Below are 15808 nucleotides of genomic sequence, written 5' to 3'. Positions count from 1 at the left end.
GCCATTCTGCGGACCCATGCTCATACCCTTCCTGCTTCCTGTGGGGAAAATAAATCCGAATTCACAGTTGAGCAAATGATTTCAGAACTCAGGTCATTCATTCATTCCCTGAGCACCGGCTCTACCAGGCCCTGGGGCCCCAGAAGGGAGTAAGACAGTCTGGTCCCTTGCCATAGCTGACATGGGGTGGCGTGGAGGCCTGAAGGCCAGAGTCCTAAACTCTTGGCCCCCAGCATCACTCATTAGCACAAAGACTTTGACCTTCAGCAAGTCACAGTCCCTCTTTTGTCCTCAAGGCCCTGAAGTCGTGAGGCCCCTCCCAGTGCTAATGTTTTTGATGCTCTTTGATGAGATTTTCTTCTAAAATGAGCCAGCCTGCTCGGCAGGACGCTCTGCACGGCTCCTCGGGGACTGGCACCGTGTTGGCTGCCCGCAAAGGGTGGCAGGTGCTTCAAGCGGTGGGTGGAGAAGGTGGTGATGCCTCCTCCCTCCTAGAGCCCCGGGTAAACCCCTGCGCCCGCTGTACCCCCGTCCACCCTCTGATTGCCACTCTCTAAATTCTCTGCCCCGCCAAGGCTCCGCTTGATATTACGTTAACCCAGTTTTGCCACCGTGCAAATACCAGAGCGCAGAGGGGCGCGTGCGAGGTAATTTTCCCGAGGTCCACAGCCCTGTAGGGCTGCAGGTCCCCGTCGGAGGTTGCCAGGCAACCATCACTCCCATAGGACACGATCACTTGGAGACGGTGAAGGCCTGTCATGCAAAGGGGCCTTACATTGTCCTACAGAGTTCTGGAGGGCAGAGCCAGGGCTGGCAGAGTATGTCGGGGAGGAGGGGGGGGGGGTTAGATGGAGGTGAGGGGTTGACACAGAGCAGCCCGGAAGTGGTGGGTCTCCTGAACCTGGGGTTGTTGGGAGTAGAGGCTGGACAGTCTGTGGGTCAGCCACGCCCTCGGGCTCTAGGATGGAGGGCTGAGGGCTGAAGCTCTTCTGCCTCTTGCCTGTTCTTGCCAGGCTCTTGCCTGATCTGTGGCCTTTCCAGCCTGTCCTCAGGGGCCATCCTCTGGGGGCCTCCAGGCAGGCAGGCGGTCACCACCTCGGCTGCCCTACTGGGCCTCTGGAGAAAGGGAGCACGTTAGCCGGGACACGGGAGACTCTGCAGGGGTCCCTTCCATCCCCGGAGTCTGCAGATTTGGAAGCAGAGCTACATCCCAGCTGTAGAGAAAGCCCCCGAGACCGTGTTTGTGGACAGTAGTATCACCTAATAATTAATATTTGCGTAGCGCTTTCTGGTTTGCTTGTGTGGCTCCCTAGGAGTGCGTTTCAAGATCAAAATCGAAGATCAAAATCGAGATCAGAGGAAATGTTTAACCCACACAACTGTTTTCTTCTTCCCCTCGCCCCAAACCTAGTCCAGGCTGTTGGAGAGTCTAAAATTTGCGTCTTAGCCGTGTCCCTGCTGAAAAGTGCTCAATGGTCCTGCACTGTCCTCGGGATAATGATAGACTCCTCACAGCACAGCTGTGCTCTCTCCCCGCTGCTCCTGTGACACTCAGGGCCCATGTTGTCCTCCGAGTGGGCAGAGCTCATTCCTCCTGGCCCAGACTCCCCACCCTGGGACACCTTGACAGTCTGACGAACTTTTATTCCTTTATTTATTTATTTTTTTAATGTTTATCTGTTTTTTGAGAGAGAGAGAGAGAGACAGAGACAGAGCATGAGCCGGGGAGGGGCAGAGAGCGAGGAAGACACAGAATCCGAAGCAGGCTCCAGGCTCCGAGCTGTCAGCACACAGCCCGATGCGGGGCTCGAACTCACAAACTGTGAGATCATGACCTGAGCCGAAGTCAGACAGACACTCAACCGACTGAGCCACCCAGGCGCTCCTTTTATTCTTCCTTTATTTTTTTTTTAAATGTTTTTATTTATTTTTGAGAGAGAGAGAGAGCATGAGCAGGGGAGGGACAGAGAGAGAGGAAGACACAGAATCCGAGGCAGGCTCCAGGCTCCGAGCTGTCAGCACAGAGCCCGATGCGGGGCTCGAACTCACAGACTGCGAGATCATGACCTGAGCTGAAGTCGGACACCCAACCGACTGAGCCACCCAGGCGCCCCCCTTTTATTCTTCCTTTAACACCCAACCTCTGTTAAGCTCCCCCTGCCTGCCTGTCTCACCCATACCCACCTTTGTAATCTGTTGTATTTCGTCCACACCTCTGGGGTTATTATCATGCACTCCTTTGTAATCACTCATTTACAGGTCTGTCTTCTGCCCCCACTCAGTTCCACGACTGGGTCTTCCACCCCTTGAGGTCCACGGTTCCTAACACAGATTCCCGGTGCATGTCCGTGCCACTATGAAGCCAATACCAGGCATCTCTTAGGAGGAGGACACATTGAGCGTAGGTAGGGCAAGAAGTAGTGTAACTGCCTCGCTGCCATTAAGAGCAACGGCACAGCCATTTATTTTACTAATCACCTACTGTGCGTCAGTCACAGGCTACTCATTTCACAAACATCATCCTTTTTCCCCCTGCAATAAACAAAGTGAGAGACAGCGGTGCGATTAGCCAGGAAGAGACTGTCGACGGTCTCGTGACTGCCCCCTAGTGGCAGCATCGGCAGGAACGCCAGCCTTGAGATCGAAGCCATTCTCCCACTGCCAAAGGCTGCCTTTCACACCCTGCCTCCCCCTTCTCCGAGTTTGGCTGGTGGTCAGCACCACCCTCTTCCCACCCACCGCCCACCCTTGGGACGTGGAGAGGGACTTCAGCCACAGCCTCACTGGTCCTCCTGCCCCTGGGTCCTTCAGGATCTAGCCTTCAACGCACAGGGAAAGGAAACCCCACGTGTGAACGCCGCCATTCCATCCCTTGCTGGCAAGCACTACCCTGGTCATTCTCAAGGTGGCCAACTGGGTTAGCAGTAAACGTGGGAGAATTACCAGGGGAATGAGGAGCTGTCGAATCTATATTCCAGGCAGTCGTGTGTGACACTGGTCACTGGGGAGCCCACCAGATACAGCACAGTGGCCCAGGAGGTTGGTTAAGAATCCCACAGGCTAGGGGGCGCCTGGGTGGCTCAGTCGGTTAAGCGTCTGGCTTCGGCTCAGGTCGTGATCTCGTGGTTCGCAAGTTCGAGCCCCGCGTCGGGCTCTGTGCTGACAGCTCAGAGGCTGGAGCCGGCTTCGGATTCTGTGTCTCTGCCCCTCCCCTGCTCGTGCTCTATCTCTCACAGATAAATAAACATTAAAAAACTTAAAAAAAAAAATCCCACAGGCTATAGAAGGCAGCCGGGATACAGGTCCTCACGCAGGTTCCTCGCCATCCATTGCTCCCCTGCCCACCTCACCCCTCTGCTTCGCAGAGTCACTGCAGAGTGGAAATATCAGAGGAAAAACACAAGACATTTTGCAAGCAAGTGTGGTATGTGTGTGTAATCATCCAGACTCTGACTTATGACATTAACTGCCTGATTTTACCGAAACGCAGAAAGGAATGACTAATGAGGTGTATCTGAAGAACAAACAACTTACAGGGAGCTGACTTTACTCGGTGGCAGTTGTCAACACTGCGAAGGTGTGAGTAAGACTCAGAGCCCGTGATGCAGGGGGACCTCTCCGCCCTCTGCAGGGTAGTAGTGGTCAGACCCTTCCGGCAAATGCTGACACGTGCTCAGTACACAAGCACAGTCGTGGGATTTCAGACGTGGCCTCTTCTAGCCCTCAGCAGAGAAACAGAGACCCAGAGCCGGGATTGCCCAGTCACATACAGCTAGTGGTCAGGATGAGAACCTGGGTCCCCGGACTCCTGGTCCCTTAGTGGCTTAAAGACACCAGCGTGAGCCAGCCTGCCCTAAAATAGAACAGAGGCGATCGTGTTTCTCAACTGCAGGAAAAGCACCGGTTGGGGGGGGGGGGCAGGAGGAGGATGGCATTTTCTAGGTTTCTTTAAACTTTGTCCTATCAGGTTTTCAGCCATTTTGCTCAGCTCACCAGATTTTTTTTATTTTATTTTTTTTTAATGTTTATTCAGTTTTGAGAGACAGAGAGCGAGGAGGGGTGGGGCAGAGAGAGAGAGAGAGAGGGAGACACAGAATCCGACACAGGCTCCGGGCTCCGAGCTGTCAGCACAGAGCCCGATGCGGGGCTCGAACCCACGAACCGTGAGATCACGACCTGAGCTGAAGTTGGATGCTCAATCCACTGAGCCACCCAGGCACCCCTCACCAGATTCATTTTTAATATTGTCTCTGGTAACTGGACTTGGGTTATTTTTTTCTTTCCTGCTGAAATAGTGTCTCAAAAACCTGTATGAGTCATTCTGTTTTGCACAGCAGAGACCTGCCGGCTGAGGCAGAGTCACATTTCCTGACAGAAAATACTGTTCCTCGGTCTGCAGCTGTAGCGCGAAAGCAGTGGCATTTCGTGGTGCTTCTCAGAGAACACCTTGACTTCCAGGAACTCTGCTACCTGGTCTAGATGGAAAATGATGGTTCTGCTGCAAGGACCTTAATGGAAGCTTCCTCGTGTGTGCTGCTCATGGCGTGGCAGGCATGCGGGCACTCCACGTGGGGCGTTGGTGGGGAGAAGTCTCTGGGCCCTGCAGGCCTCCCTGATGCGTGTGCCCTTTGAGCTCCGCGGGGGATCCCAGAGCTCCGTGAGGGCAGGTACCCTTGCTCCCGGCAGCCCAGGGCACAGCACACAGCAGGCGCTTCATAAGTGCTCACTGCTCGGCGATGGATGTCCATCCCTGTTGCCTGGCACAGTGGTTGAGCCAAAGCCGTATTCCTCGGGCAGAAATGGGGGACAGAGTGGAAGATGGTAGCTGGTGGCTTTGAGTCAGGAAGCGCTGAGGGCTTTAGTGTCTCTGCGTGTCTTTGTGTGCGTGCCCTCAGCGGAAGCCAGTGGCTGGGGCAGCTTGGGGGAACAGGAAGGTAAAGGGTCGAGGGTAAGACAGTCTGGAAGGGGAGCCAGGCAGCAGGGGCATGAACCCATCTGGCTGAAGGGATTCCAAGCTAGCAGAGCTCTTCCTTCCTTTGGGGGATCTGGGGCCCGGAAAACCACGTGATATGGTCATGTTTGAAGGGTCTGTATGTCTTACTGACTTCTCGGACCCCTTGCCGTTAGCTCACGTGCCTGTGCTGCTTCACGGGCCCCGGGAAGCTTTGTGAAAGCCGAGACCCAGACTGCCAGGGTCCTAATCCCAGCCTCGCCGTCCACTACCCTGTGTGTCACCTTGGCAAAGTTACGTGATCCTCGTGCCTCATTTTCCCTCATCTATAAAATGGGGATCACAGCGACCCCTACCTTGTGGCGTTGTAAATTGGGGGAGCCGATGCCTAAGAAGCACTTCGAACAGGACCAGGCGCACGTTGAGTGTGGCGGGCACGTTAGCCAGCATGGCGTTTCTCCAGTCCTAAAACCCCAGCTCGCCCACGCCCCAGGCCGCTGACCTCTGCCACTGTGCTCACGGTTTTTCTTCCATCTCCATTAGGTCTTGGCCAACAAGAGCCACCTGTGGATTGAAGAGGAAGTCTGGAGGATGGAGATATACCTCTCCCTGGGAGTGCTGGCCCTTGGCACACTGTCCCTGCTGGCCGTCACCTCACTGCCATCCATTGCAAACTCGCTTAACTGGAGGGAGTTCAGCTTCGTTCAGGTAAGGTAGTTCTGCCTGCGCTAGTGAGCCCTAGCTCACTTCCTCAGCTTACGTTGGCCCCGACCCTCGTGTGCAAGCATCTTCCCTTCTGGGAACCGCCTCGGCTTTCACAATGTGTGCAACAGGACAGTTCAGTCAGACGCCAGGGCCTTCCGGGGCCTTGAGGGCTCAGCCAAGTCTCTTGATAAACGGGGTGCAGACGAAGCTCCGTCCTCATGACATCTGGGGAAGCCGGGTGTAGGCGCATGACAAAATCAGACAACAGGGATGCCTGGGTGGCTCAGTCGGTTAAGGGTCTTGATTTCAGCTCAGCTCACGATCTCACAGTTGGTGAGATACAGCGCACAGCCTGCTTGAGAGTCTCTCCCCCTCTCTGTTTGCCCCTCCCCCGCCCCCCATCCCTCTCAAAAGTAAATAATTTTTTTTTTTTTTTTTTTTTTAAAGAAGAAAAATTTAGACGACAGGACACTGAACCCCGGGCTAAAACATTCTCAGTTTCCATAATCCTTGAGCATCTCGCCCGTCTAGCTGGGATCAGTGAGCCTAGCCGGCCACCCGGCAACATCATCTCAACCTGGCCCTCCTGTCCCCTTTAGGCCCTTGATTCACACAGGGCAAAGAGGAGGTGAACATGAGGTTCACCAGGGTATAGGGGGTAAAACACAGCATTTCCCAAAGGACCACGGTTCCTCTGAAAACTCCAGAGGAAAGGAGGTCTCTTGTCAAATAAATTTGAGAAAAGATTTGCCTTCCCCTAGGAGCCTCACAGTGCACTTTGACCCAGCAGAGATTCTGGTAATGTCTACAAGACACCCACCTTGACTTATTTCACCATTAGCCCCTTCCCTCCCCCGTTTTTTGTTTCTTTCTTTTTTTTTTTTTGTTTTTGTTTTGTCTTGTTTTTTTGTTGTGATTTTTCAGATAACGGTAACTTACGCTGCAGCAAACACAGTTGAGGAGATGCCGCTGACGGCACAGGGTCTTTGCACCTGTATTAGTTCAGCAAATACTTACTGAGCGCCTACTGCATGCCAGGCGTCGTGTTAGGTCTGTGATGTGACAGGGAACAAGACAGGCACAGCCGCGTTGCAACTGAAAGGACAACTGAGACGGGGACATTTTTTTTTTTTTTTTATCTTTCTTTGGCATCTCCCACTGTTCTCTGCACAAAGTACGCGGTCAGCCCCCATGTGTTGGTGGATTAACTCATCCCCTCCGTGGATAGGTGCTGACTAATGCTGGGTTCTGCCATCGATACTGTATCAGGGCAGAGAACAGCTATCATATCCACCCCCATTATCAACAAAAAATCTGTCACACATCCTCTCTGTGTGGCGAGGACACGGTACACGATCCGCAGAGGGATCATAAGAGCGGTGCTCTTACGTAATCCAAATTAATTGTTCCTGACTGGGGACGCTTACATACCCTAGAACAAAACAAAGTTGTGGTGGTTTTGTCTTGTTTTGTTTTTTAAGTGGATGTTTCTGAATCTCCCTGGCTCTGCTCGTCTCCAGAGGTCCCCAGAGGAGTACTCGGGGCTAACGCAGGCCAGCATCGGAGGGGGGGAGAAAGGAATTTTATTTATCTGCCGCTAATCCTCATGTGGCGCACACCCAAATCTCGGATTTTCCCGTTCCTGCCCGGAGTATCCTGGGGTGCGGGGTTCATCCACAATTAAAACAGATGGCGGGTTGCCCCCCTCACCAGCAAGTTGCTCCGTTAAGCAGCTGTAGATTACAGGCCCCAGCTCTGGCTGCCGGAGAAAGCCAGAGGATTTGATTTTGTTAGCAAAAGGTGCCCGGAACCTTGGCAGCCGCGCTCGACTTTACATATTTAAGAGTTGAAATCTAAATATGGAAGCCCCTCTGTCACCGCAACAGCAGGGGGGTTGCGAGGCCAGGAGATGGGTAGGTAACAATGGCAGGGTTTTACTTGTGGAAGTCAAACGCTCTGTCTCCCAAGAGTGCAAACCGTCAGTGCCCGGAGCCCAGGGTCCAGCTCTGCCTCCCCCTGTCCCAGCTCGAGCTGGGGGCCGATGACCCGCGCCCTCCCCCAAGCCTCGCTTTACACTCTTAGAAGATGGGGTTAATGCCTACAGAGGTGTTGTGAGCCACCGTGGGGGTGATATGTGGAAGAAAACAAAAAGCATTTTGCTATTATGCTTGGGGCGTGTGGCCACATCTCCACTCTCCCTGACGAAGCTACCAACCACCCATTTCTGAGTTCACGAGATGCTGAGACACTCCAGCCCTGGGGGTCCGAATGATCCAGGGCAGTGTTGGCAAACTGGGGTCGATTCTCACTGGTGGGTCACGAAATCAATTTGGTGGATCGCAACCAGCTTTTTAAAAACGAAATAGGATGTTACAGAATGTCAGAGTGCCTTGCATGTTCCCCGGATAGGTATTTTTTCCAATAGTCATGTTTGCATACGTGGTTGTGTACTGGGCAGTAATGAAAAATGTGATGGTTCCCGTAAGCCTCCATCACAAAGTTTGGAGTCCCAGAACTCCCTTGGAGAAATAGATACCCAGACCACCCCTGACCTATGGACTCAGAAGCCCGAGAAGTGTGTTTCTGTAAGCGCCTTGGGGGACTTAGGTGCACATGATATGTGTAGTAACCTCTGGTGGGGGGTGGGGGGTGCGGGGTAGGTAGGGGGTGGTGGGGGACACACGTTGTAGAGCCAGCAGATCTGGGTTTCAGTCCCAAGACTGTGGCTGCCCCGTGAGATAGTTTCTTAGCCTGTCAGAGCATCAGTGTCCCCATTTATGTCCGTGCCCCCCCTCCTGTGGTCCTCGGGAAGGTGTGAGCTGAGGACACGTCAAATGCGCAATACATGTATTTAGTAGCGGCTGAATGAGTTTTGAGATAAGTTGCAACCTTCCCCATAAGATTAGCACTCCCATCTCCTTCCGCTGCCACACATAACCACCGCAGGGCACTAAGGCTTAGAAACTGGCTGTTGGAGGGGCACCTGGGTGGCTCGGCCAGTTGAGTGTCTGACTCAGGTCCGATCAGGTCATGATCTCACAGTTCGTGAGTTCGAGCCCCACATCGGGCTGGCTGCTGTCAGCACGGAGCCTGCTTCAGATCCTCTGTCCCCCCCACTCTGCTCCTCCCCAGCTTGCATTGTCTCTCTCTCTCAAAATAATAAATATTTAAAAAAAAAAAAAAGAGAGAGGAAGGAAGGAAGGAAAGAAAGAAAGAAACTGACCATGGAAAGCCATGGTTCTCAATGGGCTTGGCCTGCCTCCTGGGTCTGTGGTTTATTTAGCTAGGAGTCACCAAAACGGTGTGTTGACTCCAGACCAGTGACTTGTGGTGGTGTTTATCCTTTTGTTCCTAGGACTGTTTTCAAAGTTTTGAGTTTTGTTTGCTGTTGTTATTGCTTTGGTTTGGTCTCAGCTGTGCTAACTGCTCTAAGCCAGGTAGACGTTGTTAGATGGCAAAATACCCGGAACAGTGCAGCCCACCTGGACAGAGAAATCGGGGTTCTGCTCTTAGAAGCCCAGGTCGGCCCCAAAGGTAGGGGAACTTCCTGTGACCTTGCCCACTCCGGCCACCAGCCTGAAATAATGACAGAGACCAGCTCTGACCCTGGCTTTGTGAGCAGTTGGCCAAAGCCCCTCTGTGCCACAGTAACTGAGTACCAACAGAAGCCACCGACAATCTGGCTGTTTCTTTTTTGCTAACGAGCTTACGTATAATATAAATGGCTTTAGCTTGGGGAATACAGGCGTTGTCGGGATGGGGGCAGTGTGTGGGATCTTCACACTGTTCCCAAGGACAGAGAGTTTTAGGAAAACAGACTCGCTGGAATCATCCAGGCGTCCCATTGGGACTGGAAAGTCAAGAGGCCCTTTGTTACTGGCTGGTCTTTGACTTTCAGCCCTCCCTGTAAACCGTTAGCCCGAGGCTGGGGCTTGCTGCCATCGGTCAGCATGGAATTTTGGATAGCAAGAGGATGAGGACGTATGAACAGGAGCAGCATCTCTGGACCCTCCCAGTGCATGTACACATGCCCAGCACAATCCATTACTCCAGACTAGGAGCTGGGGGTGGTGGCCCACGTGGGTAGGGAGCTTCAGGGCATGTCACTGAGGGAGACCTGAGGCCTCACTGGGGCTACAGGGGCTAGGTTCCTGGGCCTGGATGGGTTCTCATTGCTGCAGCATCTGGGGCAGCCCCACAGTGCAGAGTGGGGGCCCATCAAGGCCTCAGTGGATCTTTGTGGAAGGCAGATATAGGGCCAGGTTGACCCTAATCAAATAGCCTGGGCAGAGGGCACACAGGGACTTCTCAACATGATGCTAGAAAGGCTTGGGTGATAAGAGTCTCCTAAATTAGTTGTTCTTAGTCCTCCCCGCACAGGAGCATCATCGCTGAATTTCTAAAAGCTAACGATGCCTCAGCCCCACCCCAAACCAATCTAGTCTGCATTTCCGGGCCAGGCGTGGGCATTCATGTTATTCCCCAGCCCCCCAGGCGATCTTACCATGTAACCAGATCTGAAAACCACAGTCCCAGACTCAGGGGTAAAAGGCACTTCCCAGGCATCTGAGCAAAGCCCAGGAAATCCACCTGAGTTAGGGAAGCAACAGTTGGGGGCCGGGGAGCTGGTTGAGGGACCCCAGCGTGGCGTCTGGCTTGTTCAAGATTTATTCCTGATGGTCCGTGTTGGGGGCCTTTCCTTCCCCCTCAATTTTTTTTTTTTTTAATTGTAGTAAAATATGGGGCGCCTGGGTGGCGCAGTCGGTTAAGCGTCCGACTTCAGCCAGGTCACGATCTCGCGGTCCGTGAGTTCGAGCCCCGCATCGGGCTCTGGGCTGATAGCTCGGAGCCTGGAGCCTGCGTCCAATTCTGTGTCTCCCTCTCTCTCTGCCCCTCCCCTGTTCATGCTCTGTCTCTCTCTGTCCCAAAAATAAATAAACGTTGAAAAAAAAAAATTTTTGTAGTAAAATAACACAAAATTTACTCTCTTAACCAGTTTTAAATGTTCAGTTCAGTGATATTAAGTACATCCACGCTGCGGTGCAGCCCTCCCCACCATCCATCTCCACGGCTCTTTTCATCTTGCAACACTGACCCTGTGTCCCCATTAATCACTAACTCCCCACTGTCCCCAACCCCCAGCCCCTGGCAATCACCACTCCACCGTCTCTGACTTTTACTGCCTCACAGAAGTGCCCTGATGTAGTATTTGTCTTTTTGTGACGGGCTCATTTCACTTAGCATCATGTCCTCGGGGTTCGTCCATGGCAGAGCAGGTGTCAAAACTACCTTCCTTTTCACTTTTAAAAAAAAATTTTTTTTAACATTTTATTTATTTTTGAGACAGGGAGAGACAGAGCATGAACAGGGGAGGGTCAGAGAGAGGGAGACACAGAATCCGAAACAGGCTCCGAGCTGTCAGCACAGAGCCCGATGCGGGGCTCGAACTCACGGACCGCGAGATCATGACCTGAGCCGAAGTCGGCCGCTTAACCGACTGAGCCACCCAGGCGCCCCCCTTTTCACTTTTTTTAATGTTCATTTATTTATTTACTTTGAGAGAGAGAGAGAGAGCACAAACAGGGGAGAGACAGGGAGAGGGAGAGAATCCCAAGCAGGCTCAGTGCTGGCAGCGAGGAGCCTGAAGCGGGAGCCCCATCTCACAAACCATGAGATTGTGACCTGAGCCGAAATCAAGAGTCAGGCGCTCGACCGACTTGAGCCACCCAGGTGCCCCCAAACTGCCTTCCTTTTTAAAGGCTGAATAATATTCCACTGTTTAGAGTGATGACACTTTGCCTATCGATTCATCTGTTGGTGGACGCTCAGGCTGCTCTCGCATTTTGGCTATCGGGCACAGTGCTGGTACCAGCATGGGGTATATACCAATCTCTTCAGGACCCTGCTCGTAGTCCTTTGGGCGTGTATACCAGAAGTGAGAGTGCTGGAGCCCATGGTAATTGTATTTTTAATTTATTGAGGAACCTCCCTCCTGTCTTCCATAGCAGCTGCAGCCTTTCATATTGCCACCCACGGTGCACGAGGTCTCACATTTCTCCATATACTCTCAACACTTGTTTTCTGGTTTTTTGACGGTAGCCATTCTAACAGGCACGAGGCAACATACTGTGGTTGGATTTGCATTTCTCTAATGATCAGTGATGCAGAACATCTCTTCCATTGCTTATTGCCCATTCAGAGATCTTCTTTGGAGAAACTTCTGTTCAAGTACTTTGCCTATTTTTGAATTGGGTTGTTTGGTTTTTTCTTTTTCAAGTTTATTTGAGCGTGAACGGGGTAAGGAGAGAGAGAGGGAATCCCAAGCAGGCTGTGCACCATCAGCACAGAGCCTGACGCAGGGCTCGAACTCACGACCTGTAAGATCATCACTTGAGCCGAAATCAAGAGTCGGACGCTTAATCAACTGAACCGCCCCGGTGCCCCTCTGTCATTTGGTATTCCGTTGTTGAGTTTAGGAGTTCTCTATGTATTGCGGATATTAATTCCAAATATTTTCTCAGTGCTGGAGACCTTTGTAACCCCAGTCTTCAATATCAGTAGATCAGAACTAAGAAAAAGTTGGTGTGGTTCAGAAGTTGCTAAGAGATTTGGCGTTCTTGATAGATACTTCTGGAAGTGACGAGGATTTGGCTGTGACTCGCAGGTGGGGAGCCTTCCACCTGGGGACTGACCATTTTAATTTGACCTGACTGTGGGGAGTAGCACAGATCCAACGATGGCTTTTCCCAACAGGCTGTGTTGAGCCAGGAAATTGTTAAAGATGGGACAAAGACATCCTTGAAGTGGTTAAAAGCTAAGGAAAAACAGAGATGCCTAGGAGGATAGAAACTGGGGGTCTTCCGGCAACTAGTATTTTTCAGGGCTCAAAAATGCTGTACTTGGGAACCTCTCTATGAACATATAGTGGCTAGTCATTAGAAAATGTTTGTTTCTTCATAGAAGTACTGTAAGCAATTCTCCCAAACAATGTTCTTTCGCATACTGAGGTGTCACATCTTGGTGGGAGGAGCGAGAATGAGGCACGGTAGCAGAATTGGACCCACTTCAAGCCGTGCCTGAGGGGTGGGCAGACAAAACCGTCTCCCAACCAAACCCCTGGATCGATGCTGACAAGCTGGGCTGGAAGGAAATCCAGGAGGCCCAATTGTAGCTTCCCCGTGGAAGGCTCAAAAGCAACCCATAAAGAGTACCCTGAGGGACCGTCATACTGCCACATGTCAATTAAACCCTTACAGGCTCTCCTTGGAGAAAATGCAAATGTGCACACTGCTTGACAGGTCCCTGCTATTTTCATCCCTTATGCAATGAACACAGGGCTCTCCTGCCCCAAATCTCTCGGTGGTTCCTCAGTACCGCCCAGTGCCTCTCCCCCACACCTGCCACGAAGCCCTAACCCTTGGTGCCCTGTGCTGTCCATCACCCCGGCCTCGTCTGGGGGGCTGCAGAACGCCCATCCATACAGCGCTTCCCCCACATCTCCAGCTTTGGGAAGCACGGACTTCCCACTAAGGCTGATTTAGTGGCTTGCCTGGGGTCACAGTGTCATGCGAGACTATACCACCAACAGCAGACTCTGGAACACCTCATTTGTCATCCACAAGAACTTGACCTGCCACAGAGTCCGAGGCTAGAGCTACAGATCAGCACTTCCCAGCTATTTACGGGCCGCAGCTTCTGTTTAGGTTTGTGAGTCTCCATCTCTGCACATCCCCTTCCAGGCAGGAGAGTGCCCTAGTGGGGTTTCCCGCTGAGGTGTTCGTGAGTCGGGGCGTGGACGGGAGGGGAGGGACCGGCACCCATCAAGCCTAGGGCTTCACAAATAGCGTCAGGTGACCCGGCCCGCAGGCCTCTGAGCCGCTCTCACGACTGGTGCCAAAGCCACCTGCCAAGTACGCTTGTCACTTTGTGTTTATCTTCAAATCAACCTAAAACCAGTTCACCATTTTATCTCCCCTCATCTCAGGCCGATTATTATTTGTGAAACTACGGCTTTGGTATGCTGGGAGACACCTGGTACTCTAAGATACGTTAAAATATGAGCAAAACTAGTACGATGTTTTTAAACGTCTTTGAACTGCATTCCACCGGAAGTCCTCTGGTGGCTGGCAGAATAACACAGTTTGGGGAAGAAACCGCCTCACTTTATCAGATGCTCGTGATTCAGTCAGTCCTTACATACCTGCAGGCTGGAGGCATGATTGTCATTTTTCCGTTGGGGAAACTGAGGCTCAGAGAGTTCAGGGAGTAGTAGTAAGATCATGCAGAGAGGGGGTCATGGGGGCTGGGACTGGAACCCAGAGTCTTGACTACCAAAGCAACCCCCGCCTTCCTTCCCCTCTGCCAGGCAAGCCGATGAGCCTTTGGTGGAATCGCTGCGTCTGTCGTCCCCCTGGCCCTAACTCCATCCTTCCTTTCTTCCGCAGTCCACCCTGGGCTTCGTGGCCCTCGTGCTGAGCACCCTCCACACGCTCACCTACGGCTGGACCCGTGCCTTCGAAGACAGCCATTACAAGTTCTACCTGCCTCCCACCTTCACGCTCACGCTGCTGGTGCCCTGTGTCGTTATCCTGGCCAAAGCTCTGTTCCTGCTGCCCTGCTTCAGCCGCAGACTCTCCAGAATCCGGAGGGGCTGGGAGAAGGACGGTGCCGCCAAGTTTATGCTGCCGATGGACCACGCCCTGGCCCAGAAGACGAGCCACGTGTGAGGTGCCCGCCTCTGGCCCCAGAAACCAGACACAGGCAGGACAGTGCCCCGGGCCTGTCGGGGCTGCTTTTCTCGATCGAGCAGGACGGTGAAATTGTGCACACATTGGTGGTGTGAGGTCTGAATTCCTGGGACACCAATGTAGGTGGCAACATTCAGAATGGCACACACGTGTGTGTGTGTGTGTGTGTGTGTGATATATATGTTCATGTATATTTCATATATATATACATATATATATATATAACAGGATTTGCATTTATACTTAAAGAGTTGAGCCCCTGAGATTTCAACTTGTAGATTTAAAAGCAAGAGCCAGATGTTAGAACAGCAGCTCACACTGTTGTGATCTCTGCAGAAATAGACACACACTCTTTGCACAGAAAAGACAGTAAGAGGCTCGTACCTTGGTGGATTCCATCCATTTGTGTCCCACTCCCTTTTTGCTGCTTTCCCAAGGCTTTTGTCAAGTTGGAGCCCAAAGGGGGCAGATAAGAGCTCTGCCTGGAGCCTCATGGGATCACAGGGTGGAAGGGTCGCCAGCGAGCAGGGGGTGGGCTCCTCCCTCATTCACCTTCAGCGGCAGCAGGAGGTCAGGCGGTTGCTAGGACCCTGGGGGGTGAGCCTGGTGTCTGTGCCCTGGGAGCAAATTAAAGATGAGTCCTTTGCGGGGTCGGGGGGGTGGGGGGGTGCAGGGGGTCGGGGCCAAAGCTGTCCCCTCTAATCCTCCTTGAGCTGGGGAGATTTTTTTTTTTTTTTTTTTTTCCTGAAAGTCAGAAGTCACCACAGCGGCTACACATTGATCCTCCTGCGGGAGTGTGAAGTCACCTCCGCGTAGGAGCCACTAATGAACCGTCTTGAGAACAAGGGTAATTTTTTTTCCCTCCTTTAAGTTGGTGATGACTGTTCTTCAAACCACTGTGCCTTCTCACCTTTCAGATCATTAGTTTGGATATCTCTTAGGAAGGCCCAGAGCAGGCCCTCTGGAAATCAGTTCGAGGGGGAGGGGGAAACGTAGCAGACAGCCCTCAGCATCACAGCTGAGGCTTTTCTCAGACCCACCCAGGGCACCGAAGGACTGACTGTCCCCGCTGAACTGGTCCTGTGGAAAAACCTTGGGACCTCATCAGATGCCCTCTGCTGCTGCCAGGCAGAGAACCTGCCAGAAAACCTCACTGGCTCCAAGTTCCACACTGCTCCAGGGAAAACAGGGAGCACGTGGGCAACCCCAGTCAGTTACACTCAGAATAGTTGGGAGGGTCTTTTCTACCAAAGCTGCAAACTCGTCAGACTGCTGCCCCAAAGCACAAGAGGCTGGACCCCAACCAGGGCCGCAGGACACGTGTCCTCGAAGCCCATGCCAACCCTTGCTGGTTCCTACTGAAACTGCTGTGATTTCCCCTGTGGATAAATAGCTGTTCTTGGCT

General features: G+C 52.5%; 1 protein-coding gene across 2 annotated transcripts in view; it reads left to right on the top strand.

Moving 5' to 3' along the window:
• Window positions 1-15056, top strand: part of STEAP3 (STEAP3 metalloreductase) — a 44727-nt gene extending 29671 nt beyond the window's left edge. For both annotated transcript variants that reach the window (XM_030326139.1, XM_030326138.1), the window contains exons 4-5: window positions 5495-5659; window positions 14101-15056. In XM_030326139.1, coding sequence (XP_030181999.1) covers window positions 5495-5659; window positions 14101-14382 — 447 coding nt within the window. In that variant the 3' untranslated portion in view covers window positions 14383-15056. The remainder of the gene's footprint in view (window positions 1-5494; window positions 5660-14100) is intronic.
• Window positions 15057-15808: the final 752 nt, after the last annotated feature.

Source organism: Lynx canadensis, chromosome C1 (assembly GCF_007474595.2).
Source record: "Lynx canadensis isolate LIC74 chromosome C1, mLynCan4.pri.v2, whole genome shotgun sequence".
NCBI lineage: Eukaryota > Metazoa > Chordata > Mammalia > Carnivora > Felidae > Lynx > Lynx canadensis.
The sequence above is the reverse complement of the archived record's forward strand: the minus strand, read 5'-3'. Positions and strand labels throughout refer to the sequence as shown.